Source organism: Sturnus vulgaris, chromosome 3, assembly GCF_052056855.1.
Source record: "Sturnus vulgaris isolate bStuVul1 chromosome 3, bStuVul1.hap1, whole genome shotgun sequence".
Classification (NCBI taxonomy): Eukaryota; Metazoa; Chordata; class Aves; order Passeriformes; family Sturnidae; genus Sturnus; species Sturnus vulgaris.
Window position 1 is genome coordinate 113,632,825 of NC_142245.1, and position 19,981 is coordinate 113,652,805.

At 42.7% G+C, this 19,981-nt stretch overlaps 1 protein-coding gene across 1 annotated transcript in view; it reads left to right on the plus strand.

Annotated features, from left to right (window-relative positions):
* Positions 1–397: 397 nt before the first annotated feature.
* The window catches only part of NCOA1 (nuclear receptor coactivator 1), a gene marked incomplete in the record, with an annotated part of 51,477 nt that continues 31,893 nt past the window's right edge, over positions 398–19,981 (plus strand). The window contains 6 exon segments of the mRNA XM_088162603.1: positions 398–643; positions 8,392–8,487; positions 13,526–13,631; positions 16,422–16,588; positions 17,751–17,845; positions 19,518–19,597. Of these exon segments, the coding sequence (XP_088018729.1) occupies positions 13,546–13,631; positions 16,422–16,588; positions 17,751–17,845; positions 19,518–19,597 (428 nt within the window).

Below are 19,981 nucleotides of genomic sequence, written 5' to 3' on the forward strand. Positions count from 1 at the left end.
GGGCACCGGGGAGATGCCGGGGCTGAGGGCAGAGAGGCGGCACCGGGGAGATGCCGGGGCCGAGAGGCGGCATCGGGCAGCCATGCCCGGGCCCGGCGCGGCCGGATCCCCTCAGCGCCGGCCGCCCTCAGCCGCCAACATGGCGCCGCCTTCCCCTTCCCCTTCCCTTCCCCGTCCCCTTCCCCGTCCCGGCCCCGTCCCGGGCCCGCGGCTCGGCCCAGCCGGTAGAAGATGGCGGCGCCGCCGCGCAGCTCCGAGGCCTCGGCCTCGGAGCGGAGGAGGAGGAGGAAGGGCAGGAGGAGGAGGAGGATCCATCCCCAGCGGAGCTCCGCCGCCACCGCCCCCTTCGTCCTCCATGCCCAGCTCCGCCCCGTCCCGCCGGGGAGGAGGAGGAGGAGGGAGGGAGGATCGCGGCGAGCCCGAGCCGGAGCCCCGCAGCCTCGCCGCGCCGCCCAGCCCGAGGGGCCCCGGCGGGCGCGGGGGGAGCCCCTGAGCGGAGCCGGGGCCAGCAGCACCTCCCTCCGCCCTCCACCCTCGGCTCCCGCAGCTCCCCGGGGGCCGCCGCTCCAGCGGGCCCGGCCCGGCCCGGCCGCGGGAGTCGCTGTGGCGTTGCCCGCCGTGGCCTCGGCCCTGTCAGCGGCAGGTGAGTGAAGAGCGAGCGGGGCCCCGCGGCGGAGCTCGGCCCGCGCCTCCCGCGCCCGCTGTCACGGGGCTGCGAGGGAGGCAAAGGAGGAGCGGCGCCGCTTGAGCGTTCGCTCCTTCCCCGGCCATGGCGGCTGCCTCCTCCTCCTCCTCCCCCTCTCTCTCCCTCTCCCTCTCTCTCTCTCTCTCTCTCTCCTTCCTTCGCTCGCTGCCTCCCGAGCCGAGCGCGGCTCCGTCCCCTCCCCTCGCTGCGGGCCCGCCCTCCGCCATCGCTCCCCCCTCAGGGACCCCGCGCTCCCTCCCTCCCTCCCTCCCTCCCTCAGCCACCCCCGCGCTCGCCGCGCTTTGCAACTTGGTCGCCAAAAGTCCCACCGGCCTCTCTCCCCTTCCCTTTCTCAGCTTGAAATTCCCTTCTTCACTCGCAGCTTTTTCAATTTTCATTTTTTTTTTTAATACATTTTTTTAATTCCCTCTTGGAGGAAAAAAAAAAAAAAAAAAAAAAAAAATGGCACCGCCGCCCCCGGCTCATCCCTGGGGTGGGGTTTGGGGTGTGGGGGGGGGAGGTGGCAGCGCTTTGTGTGAGGGTGACATTATCCCGAAATATCCCCAAATATCCCAAAATATCCCTCCCCCCCCCTAAAAAAATCCCGAAATATCCTCGAAATATCCGCAAAATCCTCCCGGAGAGGAGGATCCCACACTTCCAGGTGCCTCTGGAGCAGCTTTCCCAAGCCAGGTGCATCGGCAATGCCTCCTTGCAGGGGGCTCTGTGCCCTCATTTTTCCACAATTCCCAATTTTTTATTTTCCTTTCTCTCACCTCGTTTTTCCACAATTCCCAAATTTTTCCCTTTCCCTGATCTCGGTTTTCCAGAAATCCCCAATTTTTCCCTTTCCCTGCCCTATTTTTTCCAGCGTTCCCCAATTTTTTTCCCTTCTCTGCCCTCATTTTTCCAGGATTTCCAAATTTTTCCCTTTCCATGCCCTAAATTTCCCAGAATTTCCTGAATTTTCCCTTTCCCTCCCTAAATTTTCTGTAATTCCCAAATTTTTCCCTTTCCATGCCCTAAATTTCCCAGAATTTCCTGAATTTTCCCTTTCCCCCCCCTCAATTTTCTGTAATTCCCAAATTTTTCCCTTCTCTGCCCTCAATTTTTCCAAAATTCCCAAATTTTTCCCTTTCCCTGCCCTCAATTTCCCAGAATTTCCTGAATTTTCCCTTTCCCTCCCTAAATTTTCTGTAATTCCCAAATTTTTCCCTTTTCTGCCCTCAATTTTTCCAAAATTCCCAATTTTTTCCCTTTCCCTGCCCTCAATTTTCCAGAATTTCCAAATTTTCCCTTTCCCCCCCAAATTTTCTGTAATTCCCAAATTTTTCCCTTTCCCTGCCCTTTTTTATTCCAGAATTCCCAAATTTTTCCCTTTCCCTGCCCTTTTTTATTCCAGAATTCCCAAATTTTTCCCTTTCCCTGCCCTTTTTTATTCCAAAATTCCCAAATTTTTCCCTTTCCCTGCCCTCAATTTTCCAGAATTTCCTGAATTTTCTCTTCCCCCCCCCAAATTTTCTGTAATCCCCAAATTTTTCCTTCTCCGCCCTCAATTTTTCCAAAATTACCAAATTTTTCCCTATTCCTGCCCTAAATTTCCCAGAATTTCCTGAATTTTCCCTTTCCCCTCATAAATTTTCTGTAATTCCCCATTTTTTCCCTTTCTCTGCCCTCATTTTTCCAGAATTTCCTGAATTTTCCCTTCCCCCCCCTCAATTTTCTGTATTTCCCCTTTTTTTCCCTTTCCCTGCCCTATTTTTTTCCAGAATTCCCAAATTTTTCCCTTTCCCTAACCCCAGTTTTTCCAGAATTCCCCAATTTTTCCCTTTCCCTGCCTAAATTTTCTGTAATTCCCAAATTTCTCCCTTTCCCTGCCCTTTTTTATTCCAGAATTCCCAAATTTTTCCCTTTCCCTGCCCTCAATTTTCCAGAATTTCCAAATTTTTCCTTTCCCACCCCCTAAATTTTCTGTAATTCCCAAGTTTTTCCCTTCTCCGCCCTCAATTTTTCCAAAATTCCCAAATTTTTCCCTTTCCCTGCCCTCAATTTTCCAGAATTTCCTGAATTTTCCCTTTCCCTCCCTAAATTTTCTGTAATTCCCAAATTTCTCCCTTTCCCTGCCCTTTTTTATTCCAGAATTCCCCAATTTTTCCCTTTCCCTGCCCTTTTTTATTCCAGAATTCCCAAATTTTTCCCTTTCCCTGCCCTTTTTTATTCCAGAATTCCCAAATTTTTCCCTTTCCCTGCCCTTTTTTATTCCAAAATTCCCAAATTTTTCCCTTTCCATGCCCTCAATTTTCCAGAATTTCCTGAATTTTCCCTTTCCCTCCCTAAATTTTCTGTAATTCCCAAATTTCTCCCTTTCCCTGCCCTTTTTTATTCCAGAATTCCCCAATTTTTCCCTTTCCCTGCCCTCAATTTTCCAGAATTCCCAAAATTTTCCCTTTCCCTGCCTAAATTTTCTGTAATTCCCAAATTTTTCCCTTTCCCTGCCCTTTTTTATTCCAAAATTCCCAAATTTTTCCCTTTCCCTGCCCTCAATTTCCCAGAATTTCCTGAATTTAAACTTTCCCCCCCTCAATTTTCTGTATTTCCCATTTTTTTCCCTTTCCCTGCCCTAAATTTCCCAGAATTTCCTGAATTTTCCCTTCCCCTCCCTAAATTTTCTGTAATTCCAAAATTTTTCCCTTTCCCTGCCCTATTTTTTCCCAGAATTCCCAATTTTTTCCCCTTTCCTTCCCCTATTTTTTCCAGAATTCCCCAATTTTTTCCCTTTCCCTGCCCTCAATTTTCCAGAATTTTTTTTCTTGCATCACCCAGGAATTTTTTTGGGGGAAAAAAAAACAGAAAAAAACCCCTCAGAATTATCACCCTGAAGATCCAAAAATTCCAATTTTTCCTCATTTTTCCAAGCCCTTCAAAATTCCCAAATAATTCCAAGAGAGACACAGCAAAAAGAATAAAAAGTGGGAATTTTCTTTTCTTTTTTTTTTTTTTTTCTGGGATTGGGATGGAAATTCCAGGAAATTTCTGTGTGTGAAAAAATGTTGGAATATGTGAAATTTTTGTGGGGTTTTATTGATTTTTTTGGGGTGAATTTTCAGGAAAAAGTGGAGAAAATTCCAGGGTTTTCATGGAAAAATGGTGAAAAAGCTGGGATTTTTTGGGGAAAAATGGGAGAAATTGCTGGATTTTCGTGGAAAAATGGGAGAAATTTATGGATATTTTTGGGAAAAATTGAAGAAATTCCCGGATTTTTTTGGAAAAATGGGGGAAATTCTGGGATTTTCTTGGAAAAAGGGAGGAAATTCCAGAATTTTCAGGGAAAATGGAGGAAAAGCTGGAATTTTCTTGGAAAAATGGGGGAAATTCCAGGATTTTCATGCAAAAATGGAGAAAAAGCTGGGATTTTTTTTGAGAAAAATGGGAGAAATTCTGGGATTTTTGGGAAAAAAATGGAGAAAATTCCAGGATTTCCATGGAAAAATGGAGAAAAATCTGGGTTTTTCTTGGCAAAATTGAGAAAAATCTGGGATTTTCTTGAAAAAAATGAGGGAAAATCCAGGATTTTATTTTTTTTTTTTTGACAAACAGAAGAAATTCAAGGATTTCAATGGAAAAATTGGGGAAATTCTGGGATTTTTGGGGAAAAAACCCCGAGGAAATTCAGGGATTTTCGTGGAAAAAATGGGGGAAATTCTGGGATTTTTAGGGAAAAATGGGGGAAATTTCTGGATTTTTTGGAGGAGAAATGAAGGAAATTCAGGGATTTTCATGGAAAAATGGGGGAAATTTTAGGATTTTTCAGGGAAAAATGGAGAAAATTCCAAGATTTTCATGGCAAATGGAGCAAATCCAGAAATTTGGGGGAAAAATGGAGGAAATCGATTTCTTTCCAAAAAAAAAAAAAAAAAAAAAAAAAAAAAGCAGGAAAAAGGGAAAAACTCAGAATTCAGGAAAATTGTTCCAGGGAATTTTATAAATCCAGGATTTTTTTCTTTTCCCAACAAAATCAAAATTTCTTTTTCTTTGGAATTTTGGGAATTTTTTCCCACCTTCCACTTCCCAAATTCCTTCTGGAATTCTCAGCTCTCAGCGGTGTCAGAATTCCAAAATTTTGGGAATTTTGGGAATTTCTGGAATTTCTGGAGCTCTTTTTGCAGTCCATGGAATCTTTTTATTCCTGAATTTTTTTCCTCTGATGGAATTCTCCCCAAAATTCCAGAAAATTGGAAAATCCACGAAAAAATCCGGGATAAATCCACGGATTTGGGATCCCGTGGAATTCTGGATGGAATTCCAGCTAAAACAGGAAAGTGGGGGAGAAAAAAAAAAATTGGGAATTTTTCCCTCTGGAATTCTTGGAATTCTTGGATTTCCATAGGAAAATCTCCTTTTATTCCCAGCTGGAATCCCAAAAATTCGGGGATGGGAAGAATTCAAAAATTCCTTTGGAATTTTCCACCCAATTCCCAAAATTTGGGAAAAGCTCCTGGAAAAATTCCCAAAGTGGTTGGGATGGGCTTGAAATTCCCAAAATCTTGGGGAAAAAAAAGGGAAAAAAATGTTCAGAATTCCCCCCAAAAAATCCAGGTCGGGAGCAGAATTCCCAAATTTTCTGCTCATTTTTGTCTCTCCCAATTTTTTGGAATTTTTTGGGAGCTGATCCCATTTTTTTTTTTTTCTTCCAAGGGATTTTTGGTGCTAAAAATTCCCAATTTTTTTCTCCCCCAGTTTCCTGTTTTAGCTGGAATTCCATCCAGAATTTTTCATGGATTTTCCAATTTTCTGGAATTTTGGGGAGAATTCCTTCAGGGGGGAAAAAAAATTCAGGAATCAAAAGATTCCATGGATTTAAAAAAAAAAACAGGGAAAAGAGCTCCTGGAATTCCAGAAATTCCCAAAATTCCCCAAATTTCCCAAATTTTGGAATTCTGAGCCCGCTGAGAGCTGAGAATTCCAGGGGAATTTTGGGAAATGCAGGGCAGGAAAAAATTCCCAAAATTCCAAGGAAAAAGAAATTTTGGTTTTGTTGGGAAAGGAAAAAAATCCTGGATTTATAAAATTCCCTGGAAAATTTTCCTGAATTCTGAGTTTTTCCCTTTTTCCAGTTTTTTTTTTTTTTTTTTTTTTTGGGGAAATAAATCGATTTCCTCAATTTTTCTGGGAAAATCTCTGGATTTTCTCCATTTTTTTTCCCAAAAATCCCTGGATTTGCTCCATTTTCCTTGAAAATTCCTGGAATTTCCTCTTTTTTTTCCATTAAAATCCTGAAATTTCCTCCATTTTTCCACGAAAATCCTGGAATTTCCTTCATTTGTTCTCAAAAAAAAAAAAATCCAGAAATTTTTCCCCATTTTTTTCCCCCCAAATCCCAGAATTTTCCTGTTTTAGCTGGAATTCCATCCAGAATTCCAAGAGATCCCAAATCCCTGGATTTATCCCGGATTTTTCACGGATTTTCCAATTTTCTGGAATTTGGGGGAGAATTCCATCAGAGGAAAAAAATTCAGGAATAAAAAGTTTCCATGGATTTTAAAAACCAAGGAAAAGAGCTCCAGAAATTCCAGAAATTCCCAAAATTCTCCAAAATTCCAAGGAAAAGAAATTTTGATTTTGTTGGGAAAAGAAAAAAAAATCCTGGATTCACCAAATTCCAAGAAAATTTTCTTTGGAAACACCAAAAATCCCTGGAGAAAAAAAAAAAAAAAAAAAAAAAAATTCCAGGATTTCTGGAATTTTCCTGGAATTTCCTGCAGCTTTTCCCAGATTTTCTGGTGCTGATTTTCCAGGAAGAAAAATTCCAAAAAAAATTCCACAAATCCCAGATTTTATTCTGAGAATCCCAAATTTTCTTTCAAATCCTGGGGGAGGGAAAAACTCCAGAAAAATCCAGAAAAAAAAAATCCGGAAAAATCGAAAATCCCAAAATTCTGGGATTGGTGGAAAAAATTTGGAATTTTTGGTGGAAAAATCTTGGAATTTTTGTGGAAAAATCATGGAATTTTTGTGGAAAAAAACCTTGGAATTTTTGGTGGAAAAATCTTGGAATTTTTGGCGGGAAAATCTTGGAATTTTTGGTGGAAAAATCTTGGAATTTTGGTGGAAAAATCATGGAATTTTTGGTGGGAAAATCTTGGAATTTTGGTGGAAAAATCCTGGAATTTTGGTGGAAAAATCTTGGAATTTTTGTGGAAAAATCCTGGAATTTTGGTGGAAAAATCAGGGAATTTTTGGTGGAAAAATCTTGGAATTTTGGTGGAAAAATCCTGGAATTTTGGTGGGAAAATCTTGGAATTTTTGGTGGAAAAAATCCTGGAATTTTGATGGGAAAATCCTGGGGATTTTTAAGGATTTTAAAAAAATTTCATTGTGACTTTTTGGGGATTTTGGGGGGATTTTTTTTTTATTTTTCGGGATTTTTTTTTATTTTGGGGGGGGATTTTTGGGGGGATTTTTTTAGGATTTGTTGGGATTTTTTTTTTTATTTTGTTGTGATTTTTTAGGGATTTTTGGGGGGGATATTTGGGAATGTTTTCAGGGATTTTGTTGGGATTTTTTTGAATTTTTTGGGTTTTTGGGGGGGATTTTTGAAAATCTTTGTGGTTTTTTTTGGGGATTGGGGAGATTTATTTGGGATCTTGCTGGGTTTTGGGAATATTTTGAGATTTTTTTTTATTTTTGGGGGGATTTTTTTGGGCTTTTTTGGGGATTTTTAAAGGGATTTTTTCGGGATTTTAAAGGGATTTTTTTGCAATTTTTGGGAGGATTTTTTGGATTTTTTATTTTTATTTTTTTGATTTTGGGGGGATTTTCTTGGGGATTTTTTTTTATTTTTAGGGATTTTTAAAAGGATTTCTTTGGGATTTTTTGGGGGGATTTTTTGGGGGATTTTTATGGGATTTTTTGGAAATTTATTTTTTATTTGGGGGGAATTTTTGGGGGATTTTTTTAGGGATCTTGGTGGATTTTTCAGGATCTTTCATGGCTGTTTTGGGGATGGGTGCAGATATTTTTGGATTTTTGGGGATTTTTTGGGGATCTTTGTGGGTTTTTGGGATATTTTGGGGGGAATTATTGTCGATATTTTGGAATTTTTGGGGATCTTCGTGGGATTTTTGGGAACTTTTATGGATATTTTGGGGATCATTGTGGATATTTTGGGATTTTTTGTGGCTACTTGATTTATTTTTAATTTTATTTTTCAGGATCATTTTGGGTTTTTCCGGACCTCAGTGAATTTTTGGGAATATTTGGGGACATTTCAGGATAATTCACGATTTTTGGGGGGGAATTTTTTCAGGATATTTCTGATTTTTTTTTGCATCTTTGTGAATTTTTGGGGGATAATTTCTGGGCAAAACGAGGCAAATCCGGGAATTTTTTGGGGGGAAAAAAAAAAAAAAAAGTGGAAATCCAGGAATTTTTGGGGAAAATTCCCAAAAAACCCATCCCATCCATTTTTCCTGGAATTTTTTTCAATTTCCAGCATTTTTTTTTTCCAACTGGGACGAGCAAAATCCCAAAAATAATTAAAAAAAAAAAATTCTTTTTCCCACTTTTTCTCTTGGAATTTTTGAGGATTGAAACCAAACAAAATAAAAAAAAATTCCTGGAATATTCTAAAATTCCAAGAGAAATAATTCTCAAAATAAATCCCAAATAATTCCCAAAATAATCCTGATTTTTTTTCCTCCCTGCAGGGATTTGAGATTCCCATGGAATTCCCGAGGTTTTAGGATTTTTCTTGGAAAATCCCAAATTTCCCATGATCCATCTCTCACCTCCAGAAATCCCAGGTAAGTTCTGAGGTTTTTTTTTTTCCCAGCTGGAATTTTTCTTGGAATTTTGTCTTTTTTTTTTTCTTTTGAGATTAAAAAAATTAGAATTCTAGACAGCAAAAAAATCCTTGGATTTCCCCATTTTTAGGGAATTTTTGGAGAGGAAAAAAATTCCAGAAAATCTGAATTATTATTATTTTTAATTTGTTTTAATCAAATTATATATATATGTATTTTTTTAAATATTGGGATGGGATTCCAGGGATTTTTTTTTTTTTTTGGGTGGAATTTTGATGTGGGAAAAGCCTTGAGGAATTTTGGGAGTCATGGGTGGAAAATTGGGAATGGTTTGAGAGGGGAGAGAAAAAAAAAAAAAAAAAAGGAGAATTTTGATGGAAAATTCGTGGAATGGAAAGAAAAATTGGGAAAAATGGAGGAAAAAAATCAGGAAAAATTTTTGGGATTTGTTGGGAATTGTGTGGAAAATTGGGATAATCCTGATGGAAAATTGGGAATTTTGTGGAAAATTGGGATAATCCAGTGGAAAATTGGGATAGTTCTGTGAGAAATTGGGATATTCCTGTGGAAAATTGGGAATTCTATGGAAAATTGGGATAATCCAGTGGGAAATTGGGAATTCTGTGGAAAATCGGGATATTCCCGCTGGGATTTGGGAATTTTCTCCTTTCCCAGCACAAAATCCTGGAATTTTTCGAGGGGATTGGATCTGGGAAATTTAGGGAATTTCCTTTTCCCATGGGAATTTCTGACCTGGATTTGGATCCAGGAATTTTTAATGGAATTTTATGGAATTGGGGTTTGCTTGGGTTAGGTTGGATTTGGTTGCATTGGGTTGGGTTTGGTTTGGTCAGGTTTGGTTTGGTCAGGTTGGGTTTGGTTTGGTCAGGTTTGGTCAGGTTTGGTTTGGTCAGGTTTGGTTTGGTCAGGTTTGGTTTGGTCTGGTTCGGTTTGGTCAGGTTCGGTTTGGTCAGGTTTGGTTCGGTTTGGTCAGGTTGGGTTTGGTTTGGTTCGGTTTGTTTGGTTTGGTCTGGTTTGGTCAGGTCTGGTTTGGTTTGGTCAGGTTTGGTTCGGTTTAGTCAGGTTTGGTTTGGTTTGGTCAGGTTGGGTTTGGTTTGGTTCGGTTTGGTTTGGTTCTGTCCATGACCATGAGCTGTGGTTCATCACCTCATGATTGGGTTTGGTTCATCCCCTCAGGATTTGGTTTGGTTTGGTTGGGTTGGGTTCATCACCTTTCTTGGCTGGGTTGGGTTGGGTGGGCTTGGGTTGGGTTTGGATGGGTTGAATTGGGTTTGGTTTGGTTGGGTTGGGTTGATCACCTTTCATGGCTGGATTGGGTTGGGTTGGGTTGAGTTGGACTTGGTTTGGTTGGGTTGGGTTCATAACTTCTCATGGTTGGCTTGGGTTTGGTTGGGTTGATCACCTCTCATGTTTTGGTTGGGTTTGGTTGGGTCTGGTTTGGTTGGGCTTGGTTGGGTTGGGTTTGGTTTGGTTGGGCTTGGTTGGGTTGATCACCTCTCATGTTTGGGTTGGGTTTGGTTGGGTTTGGTTGGGTTGATCACCTCTCATGTTTGGGTTGGGTTGGGTTTGGTTGGGTTTGGTTTGGTTGGGTTGATGACCTCTCATGTTTGGGTTGGGTTTGGGTTGGTTGGGCTTGGTTGGGTTGGGTTTGATTGGGCTTGGTTGGGTGTGGTTGGGTTTGGTTGGGTTTGGTTGGGTTGATCACCTCTCCTGTTTGGGTTGGGTTTGGGTTGGTTGGGTTTGGTTGGGTTGATCACCTCTCATGTTTGGGTTGGGTTTGGTTGGTTTGGGTCACCACGAGCTGCTTTGGCCCATCGCCAATGGTGTGGTTGGTCCACGACGTCGTGCCTTGGTTTGGTTCCTTGCGGTGTGGTTGAGTTGGGTTCGTTGGGTTTGATTGGGATGGGTTGGGTTCAGTTTGGCTGGGTTTGGTTCTATTGGGTTGGGTTTGGTTCAGTTTGGTTGGGTTTGGTTCTAGTGGGTTGGTTATTGTTGAGTTGGGTTGGGTTTGGTTCAGTTTGGCTGGGTTTGGTTGGGTTTGGTTCTATTGGATTGGGTTCTGTTGAGTTGGGTTTGGTTAGGTTGGGTTTGGTTAGATTTGGTTAGGTTTGGTTGATGTGGGTCGGTTCTGTTGGGCTGGGTTCTGTTGAGTTGGGTTTGGTTGGGTTGGGTTTGGTTGGTGTGGTTCGGTTCCATTGGGCTGGGTTCTGTTGGGTTGAGTTTGATTCTGTTTGGTTCCCTGGGGTTTGGTTTGGTTCCATTGGGCTCTGTTCGGTTCTGTTGGGTTCCCTTGTGTTCTGTTTGGTTCCGTTGGGTTGGGTTCCAATGGGTTGTGTTGGGTTTGGATGTTTTCAGTTTCTTTGGGTTGGGTTTGGTTCCGTGTGGTTCTGTTGGGTTGGGTTTGGTTCTTTCGGATTTCTTGGATTGGGTTTGGATCCAGTGGATTGGGTTGGGTTGGATTTGGTTCTATTGGGTTCTGTTGGGTTTGAATGTTTTCAATTCTGTTGGGTTCCTTTGGGTTGGGTTGGGTTCTGTTGGGTTTGGTTCCGTTGGGTTGGGTTTGGTTCCGTTTGGTTCTGTTGGGTTTGGTTCCATGGGTTTGGTTCCGTTGGGTTGGGTTTGGTTCCGTTTGGTTCTGTTGGGTTTGGTTATGTTGGGTTGGGTTTGGTTCTGTTGGGTTCGGTTCCGTTGGATTCCATTGGATTGGATTTGGATCCAGTGGATTGAATTAGGTTGGGTTTGGTTCTGTTTGGTTCAGTTGGGTTCTGTTGGGTTTGGATGTTTTTAGGTCCATTGACTTCCGTTGCGTTGGGTTTGGTTCTGTTGTATGGGTTCCGTTGGGTTCCATTGGATGGGTTCAATTCTGTTGGGTTGGGTTCAGTTCCGTTGGGTTGAGTTTGGTTCAGTTGGGTTGGGTTTGGATGTTTTTGGTTCTGTTCAGTTCCATTGCGTTGGGTTGAGTTCCGTTGGGTTGAATTGGGTTCTGTTGGATGGGTTTGGTTCTGTTGGTTTGTGTTGGATTGGATGCGGTTCTGTTAGGTTGGGTTCGGTTCCATTGGATTTGGGTTTGGTTCTGTTGGGTTCCATTGGGTTGGGTTTGGTTCTGTTGGGTTGGGTTTGGTTCTGTTGGATAAGTTCAGTTCTGTTGGGCTCTGTTGGGTTGGATTGGGTTCTGTTGGACGATCTCGGTTCCGTTGGGTTCTGTTGGGTTGGATTTGGTTTCATTGGGTTGGGTTTGGTTCCGTTGGGTTCTGTTGGGTTGGATTTGGTTTCATTGGGTTGGGTTTGGTTCTGTTGGGTTTGGTTTTGTTGGGTTGGGCTTGATTCTGCTGGATGGTTTCAGTTCCGTTGGGTTCTGTTGGGTTCCATTGGATTGGGTTTGATTCCTTTGGGTTCCGTTGGGTTTGGTTCCGTTGGGTTGGGTTTGGTTCCATTGGGTTGGGTTTGGTTCCATTGGGTTGGGTTTGGTTCCGTTGGATGGTTTTTGGTTCCGTTGGGTTGGGTTTGGTTCCATTGGGTTGGGTTTGGTTCCGTTGGGTTGGGTTTGGTTCCATTGGATTGGGTTTGGTTCCGTTGGGTTGGGTTTGGTTCCGTTGGGTTGGGTTGGGTTCCGTTGGGTTGGGTCTGGTTCCGTTGGGTTGGGTTTGGTTCCGTTGGGTTGGGTTTGGTTCCGTTGGGTTGGGTTGGGTTCCATTGGGTTGGGTCTGGTTCCGTTGGGTTGGGTTTGGTTCTGTTGGGTTCCGTTGGATGGTTTCTGGTTCCGTTGGGTTGGGTTTGGTTCTGTGCGGTTGGGTTGGGTTCCTTTGGATTACTTTGGTTCCGTTGGGTTGGATTGGGTTGGGTTTGGTTCTGTTTGGTTTGGTTCTGTTGGGTTCCCTTGGGTTGGGTTGGATTTGGTTCCGTTTGGTTCTGTTTGGTTCTGTTTGGTTCCGTTTGGTGCATCCCCGGTTCTCCCCTCTCTGCTCCGGCGTTTCCCGGCTGTGTTGGGACACCCCGGGAACGGCTCCGAGCTGGGAATTCCCATCCTGAGCAATTCCATGGGAACGGCACGGCCGGAAAATCCTGGAATCCTGGAATCCTAAAAACCTGGAATTCTGGAATCCTGAAATCCTGGAATCCTAAAATCCTGGAATCCTGGGATTCTGGAATCCTGGAATGCTGGAATTCTGGATTTCTGGAATCCTGGAATCCTGAAATCCTGGAATTCTGGAATCCTGGAATTCTGGAATTCTGGAATCCTGGAATGCTAAAATCCTGGAATCTTGGAATTCTGGAATCCTGAAATTCTGTAAATATGAACTGCCTGGGAATCCCAAATTCCTGGGAATCCCAGTCCACAATCCCTGGGAATATCAGGAGTCTGAAGTCCCTGGAAATCCAGGGAATCAAAAATCCAAGGGAATCCCAGGAATGTGAAATTCTGGAGAATTTTTGGAATCCAAAATTCACTGGAATATCAGAAATCCATGGGAATTCTGAGAATCCCAAATCCCTGGGAATCCAAAATTCCTGGGAATTTGAAATCCCTGGGAATCCAGAATTTCCGGGAATCTTGGGAATCAGAAATCCCTGGGAATTCTGGGAATCTCAAAACTCTGGGAATCTCAAGAACCCAAAATACCTGGAAATCCCAAAAAATTCAAAATCCCTGGGAATATCAGGAGTCTGAAATCCATGGAAATCCAGGGAGTCAAAAATCCAAGGGAATCGGAGGAATCTGAATTTCTGGAAAATTCCCAGAATCTGAAATTCCCAGGAATACCAGAAAACCCTGGGAATTCCGGGAATCCCGAATCTCTGGGAATCTCGGGAATCCAAAATTCCTGAGAATCCCCCCCCCAGAAAAATCCTCAATCCCTGAGAATATCAACGATCCAAAACCCCTGAGAATCCCAGCACCTCAAAATCTTGGGAATTCCAGGAAAATCCCTGAATCCCAAATCCCTGGGGAGGGATTCCCTTGGGAATATCCACATTCCCAACCCTTTTTCCCATTTTTTTTTTTTTTCCCCCCCAGGTGCTCCGTAGGATCCCACCATGAGCGGCCTCGGCGACGGCTCCGCGGATCCGGCGATTCCCGAATCCCGGAAGCGCAAAGGATCCCCCTGCGACCCCGCCCAGAGGTACCGGAATTCCCAAATCCTTCGGAATTCCCGAATCCGTCGGAATTCTGGGATCTGTCAGAATTCCCAAATCCGTCAGAATTCCCAAATCCGTTGGATTTCCCCAATCTGTTGGAATTCCCGGATCCATCGGAATTCCCAAATCGATCGGAATTCTCGGATCCATCGGAATTCCCAAATCCGTCAGAATTCCGGAATCCGTCGGAATTCCCAAATCCGTTGGAATTCCCTGAATCTGTTGAAATTCCCAGATCCGTCAGAATTCCTGGAATCCCATCAGAATTCCCAAATCCGTTGGAATTCTTGGGATCCGTCAGAATTCCCCGAATCCGTCAGAATTCCGGGATCCTTTGGAATTCCCAAATCTGTTGGAATTCTCGGATCCATCGGAATTCCCAAATCCGTCAGAATTCCCGGGATCCATCAGAATTCAAAAATCTGTTGGAATTCCAAGATCCATCGGAATTCTCGAATCTGTTGGAATTCCCAAATCTGTCGGAATTCCCGAATCCGTCAGAATTCGAAAATCTCTGGGAATTCCAGGATCTGTTGGAATTCCCAAATCCGTCGGAATTCTTGGGATCCGTTGGAATTTCCCGCGTTTTTCCCGAATTTTCCCCCCCTTTTTTTTTTTTTTTTTTAATAGGAATGGGGTGGGCGTCGTTATCCCAAAGAATTTTCGGGATTTTACGGAATTTGAGGTTTTGTGGGAACGTTGGGGGTTGTGGCAAATTTCACACAAATTTCCCAAAAATCCTGAATTGTGAATTTTTGGGAATTTTGCAGTCTGGAATTTCAGGATTGTTCCTGGCCGCGGGGTTGGGATGGGAATTTCTGGAGAGATGGGAAAAAATGGGAAAAATTGGGAAAAAGGAGAAGTGGGAAAAAAAGTAGGATGAAGGAAAAATGTGGGAAAAGCTCAGAGAAAAAAGGTGGAAAAAACTGGGAGAAAGAGTTGGGGAAAAATCAGGAAAAAGTGGGAAAAAATGGGGAAAAAACTGGAAAACCTGGGAGAAAATGCTGGGAAAATTGGGAAAAAATCGGGAAAAAATTGGGGGAAAATTGGGAGAAAATCGGGGAAATGGTGGAAAAATTGGGGAAAAAATCGGGAAAAAATGGAGAAAAAAGCAGGAAAAATAGGGAAAATTGGGAAAAATTGGGAAAAAATCGGGAAAATGGTGGGAAAATTCGGGAAAAAATCCGGAAAAAAATGGGGAAAAAAAGCAGGAAAAAAGCAGGAAAAATGGGGAAAAATTGGGGAAAAAAGTGGGAAAAAATGTTGAAAAAGTGGGGAGAAGTGGGGAAAAATTGGGAAAAAAATCAGGAAAAATGGGGAAAAATTGGGGAAAAAATCGGGAAAAATGGGGGAAAAATCAGGAAAAATGGGGGGAAAATCGGGAAAAATGGTGAAAAAATGAGGAAAAAATCGGGGAAAATGGTGAAAAAATCAGGAAAAATTGGGGGAATATCAGGAAAAATGGGGGGAAAAATCAGGAAAAAATGGGAAAAATGGTGAAAAAATGAGGAAAAATGGGGGGAAAATGGGGAAAAAATCGCGAAAAATGGGGGAAAAAATCAGGAAAAATTGGGGGAAAATCAGGAAAAATTGGGAAAAATCGGGAAAAATGGGGAAAAAAGTAGTGAAAAATGGTGAAAAAATCGGGAAAAATTGGGGAAAAATGGGGGAAAATCAGGAAAAATGGGGAAAAAATCAGGAAACAATTGGGGGAGAATGGGGAAAAATTGGGGAAAAAACAGGAAAAATGGGGAAAAAAATCGTGAAAAATGGTGAAAAAATCAGGAAAAATTGGGGAAAAATCAGGAAACAATTGGGGAAAAATGGGGAAAAATCAGGAAAAATGGGGAAAAAATCGGGAAAAATGGTGAAAAAATCTGGAAAAATTGGGGAAAAAATGGGGAAAAAATCTGGGAAATGATGAAAAAATCAGGAAAAATTGGGGAAAAATGGGGGAAAATCGTGAAAAATGGGGAAAAAATCAGGAAACAATTGGGGAAACATGGTGAAAAAAACAGGAAAAATGGGGGAGAAATGGGGAAAAATCAGGAAAAATCGTGAAAAATGGGGAAAAAATCAGGAAACAATTGGGGAAAATGGGGAAAAATCAGGAAAAATGGGGAAAAATGGGGAAAAAATCGTGAAAATGGTGAAAAAGTCAGGAAAAATTGGGGAAAAATGGGGAAAAATGGGGAAAAATCGTGAAGAATGGGGAAAAAATCGGGAAAAATTGGGAAAAATGGTGAAAAAATCAGGAAACAATTGGGGAAAAATGGGGAAAAATTGGGGAAAAAACAGCAAAAATGGGGAAAAAATGGTGAAAAATGGTGAAAAATGGTGGAAAAATTGGGGAAAATGGGGAAAAATCAGGAAAAATGGTGAAAAAATCTGGAAACAATTGGGAAAAATTGGGGAAAAACCAGGAAAAATGGGGGGAAAAATCATGAAAAATGGTGAAAAAATCGGGAAAAATTGGGGAAAAATCAGGAAAAATTGGGAAAAATCAGGAAAAATGGGGAAAAAATCGGGGAAAATGGGGAAAAAGTCAGGAAAAATTGGGGATAAATGGGGAAAAAAATCGTGAAAAATGGTGAAAAAATCAAGAAAAATTGGGGAAAAATCAGGAAAAATTGGGGAAAAATCAGGAAAAATGGGGAAAAAATCGGGAAAAATGGGGAAAAATGGTGGGAAAAAGGTGGGAAAATGGTGGGAAAATGGTGGAAAGTGTTGGAACTGCGGAGCCGAGTGCTGACTGTGCCGGTTTGTGGGCCCAGCGCGGAGAAGCGGCGGCGGGAGCAGGAGCAGCGCTACCTGCACGAGCTGGCCGAGCTGCTGTCCCTGAGCCTCGGTGACATGGACGCGCTGGCCACCAAGGCCGAGCACGGCCACGCCCTCAAAAACACCGTGGGACACCTGCGGCACCTGCGCAGGATGCAGCACGGTAACAATGGGGGATAATGGGGATAATAATGGGGGATAATATGGGATAACGCACGGGATAATGGGGGATAACACCGGGGATAATGGGGGATAATATGGGATAATATGGGATAACACACGGGATAATGGGGGATAATATGGGATAATGATGGGATAATATGGGGTAATGGGATAATGGGGGATAACACCAGGGGTAATGGGGTAATGGGATATTGGGATAATGGGGTAATGGGATATTGGGATAATGGATAATGGGGTAATGGGGTAATGGGATAATGGGGTCATGGGATATTGCGATAATGGGTAATGGGATAATGGGGGATAATGGGGTAATGGGGTCATGGGGTAATGGGATATTGGGATAATGGGGTAATGGGGTAATGGGATAATGGGGTCATGGGATAATGGGATAATGGATAATGGGATATTGAGATAATGGGGTCATGGGATAATGGGGTAATGGGATAATGGGGTAATGGGATAATGGGGTAATGGGGTAATGGGGTAATGGGTAATGGGGTAATGGGGTAATGGGATAATGGGATAATGGGATATTGGGGTAATGGGATAATGGGATAATGGATAATGGGGGATAATGGGGTAATGGGATAATGGGGTAATGGGGTAATGGGGTAATGGGTAATGGGGTAATGGGGTAATGGGATAATGGGATAATGGGATATTGGGGTAATGGGATAATGGGATAATGGATAATGGGGGATAATGGGGTAATGGGATAATGGGGTAATGGGATATTGGGGTAATGGGATAATGGGATAATGGATAATGGGGGATAATGGGGTAATGGGATAATGGGGTAATGGGATATTGGGGTAATGGGATAATGGGGTAATGGGGTAATGGGGTAATGGAATAATGGGGGGTAATGGGGTAATGGGATAATGGGTAATGGGATATTGGGATAATGGGATAATGGGGTCATGGGGTAATTGGGTAATTCGGGATTGAAAATTCCCTTTTTTTCGGTGGATTTCGGATTCAAAATTCTCAGCTTTTCCCATAGATCTGGGATTGGAAATTCAGGTTTTTTAGTAGATTCAGAATTGAAGTTTCCTTTTTTTTTGTAGATTGAAGATTAAAAATTCCCATTTTTCCATGGATCCAGGGTTGACAATTCCCATTTTTTGGGTGTTTTTTTCCAGAGAAGTGTGCCGATGACGACGTGCAGAAATCCGACATCTCCTCCAGCAGCCAGGGCGTCATCGAGAAGGAATCGCTGGGGCCCCTCCTGCTCGAGGTGGGAGACACAATTCCCAAAAAAAAAAAACCGGAATGTGGGCAGGGAAAACCGGGAAAACAAAAAAAATCCGGATTTTTGGGGGATTTTAGGGTGGATTTTGTGCTTTAATCCCGGGTTTTAGAGATGGATTTTGTGCTTTAATCCTTTTTTTATTCCTTAATTTTAGGATTTCAGTTATTCCAGGATGGGATTTTCCAGGAGCTGGGAAATTTAAAAAATTGAAAATTAAAAATTCCAAAAGCTCGGAATTTGGAGAGGGAAAAAGAAATTTAGGGTTTTTTTGGGGGGGATTTTAGGGGAGGGGTTTGTGCTTTAATCCCGGTTTTAGGGGAGGGTTTCCTTTTCCCAATAGGATTGGGATTAGGATTGGGATTAGGATTGGGTTTAGGATGGGATAAGGGATGGTGTAAAATCGGGATTAGGATCTGGATCAGGATCTGGACTAGGAATGGGATTGAACTGGGATTAGAATTAGGATTAGGATGGGAACTTGGATTAGGATTTGATCAGGATTAGGATTGAGATTAGAATTGGGACCAGCATCTGGACTGGAAATGGGAATGGATTGGGATTAGGATTAGGATTGGGATTGGGATTAGGATTGGAATTGGGATTAGGGTTGGGATTAGGATTAGGATTGGGATTAGGATTAGGATTAGGATTGGGATTAGGATTGGGATTAGGATTAGGATTAGGATTAGGATTAGGATTGCGATTGGGATTAGGATTGGGATTTGGATTGGGATTAGGATTTGGATTAGGATTGGGATTAGGATTAGAATTAGAATTGGGATTAGGATTGGGATTAGGATTAGGATTGGGATTGGGATTAGGACTGGAATTGGGATTAGGGTTGGGATTAGGATTAGGATTAGGATTGGGATTAGGATTAGGATTGGGATTAGGATTAGGATTGGGATTGGGATTAGGATTGGGATTAGTATTAGGATTGCGATTGGGATTAGGATTGGGATTTGGATTGGGATTGGGATTAGGATTGGAATTGGGATTGGGATTAGGATTGGGATTGGGATTAGGATTAGGATTAGGATTGGGATTGGGATTAGGATTGGGATTAGGATTAGGATTGGGATTAGGATTGGGATTTGGATTGGGATTAGGATTAGGATTAGGATTAGGATCAGGATCAGGATCAGGATCCTGATCTGAGCAGGAATTTTTAGGAATTTTCACTCTCTCTCCCTTGCAAGGTTTGAATTCCATAAAAAATGGGACAAATCCTGGAATTTATGGCCAAAATAATTCTTCACCCTCTAGGCTGAGATGAGTTTTTGGGATAAAACCTTGGAATTCTTCCCTTTTTCAGGTTCCAGATGGGATTTTTAGGATAAAACGTTGGAATTTCCCCTTTTCCAGGCCCTGGATGGGATATTTGGGATAAACCTTTGGAATTTCTCCCTTTTTCATGTTCCAGATGGATTTTTAGAATAAAACCTTGGAATTCTTTCCCATTCCAGTCCTTGATGGTTTTTGGGATCCAACCTCAGAATTTTTTGCCCTTTTATTTCCCATTCCTTGGACTTTTATCCCGTTTTTCCCATTTCCCAGGCCCTGGATGGGTTTTTCGCATTCCTGGGGATTTTATCCCATTTTTCCAGGCCCTGGATGGGATATTTGGGATAAACCTTTGGAATTTTCCCATTTCCAGGCCCTGGATGGTTTTTTTTTCATGGTGAACCGCGAGGGTCGGATCGTGTTCGTGTCGGAGAACGTGACGGGATATTTGGGATAACACCTGGGAATTTTATCCCATTTTTCCAGGCCCTGGGTGGGATATTTGGGATAAACCTTTGGATTTTCCCCATTTCCCAGTCCCTGGATGGGTTTTTCTCATTCCTGGGGATTTTATCCCATTTTTCCAGGCCCTGGATGGGATATTTGGGATAAACCTTTGGATTTTCCCCATTTCCCAGGCCCTGGATGGGTTTTTCTCATTCCTTGGAATTTTATCCCATTTTTCCAGTCCCTGGATGGGTTTTTCTCATTCCTGGGAATTTTATCCCATTTTTCCAGTCCCTGGATGGGTTTTTCTCATTCCTGGAATTTATCCCATTTTTCCAGGCCCTGGATGTTTTTTTTTTCATGGTGAACCGCGAGGGGCGGATCGTGTTA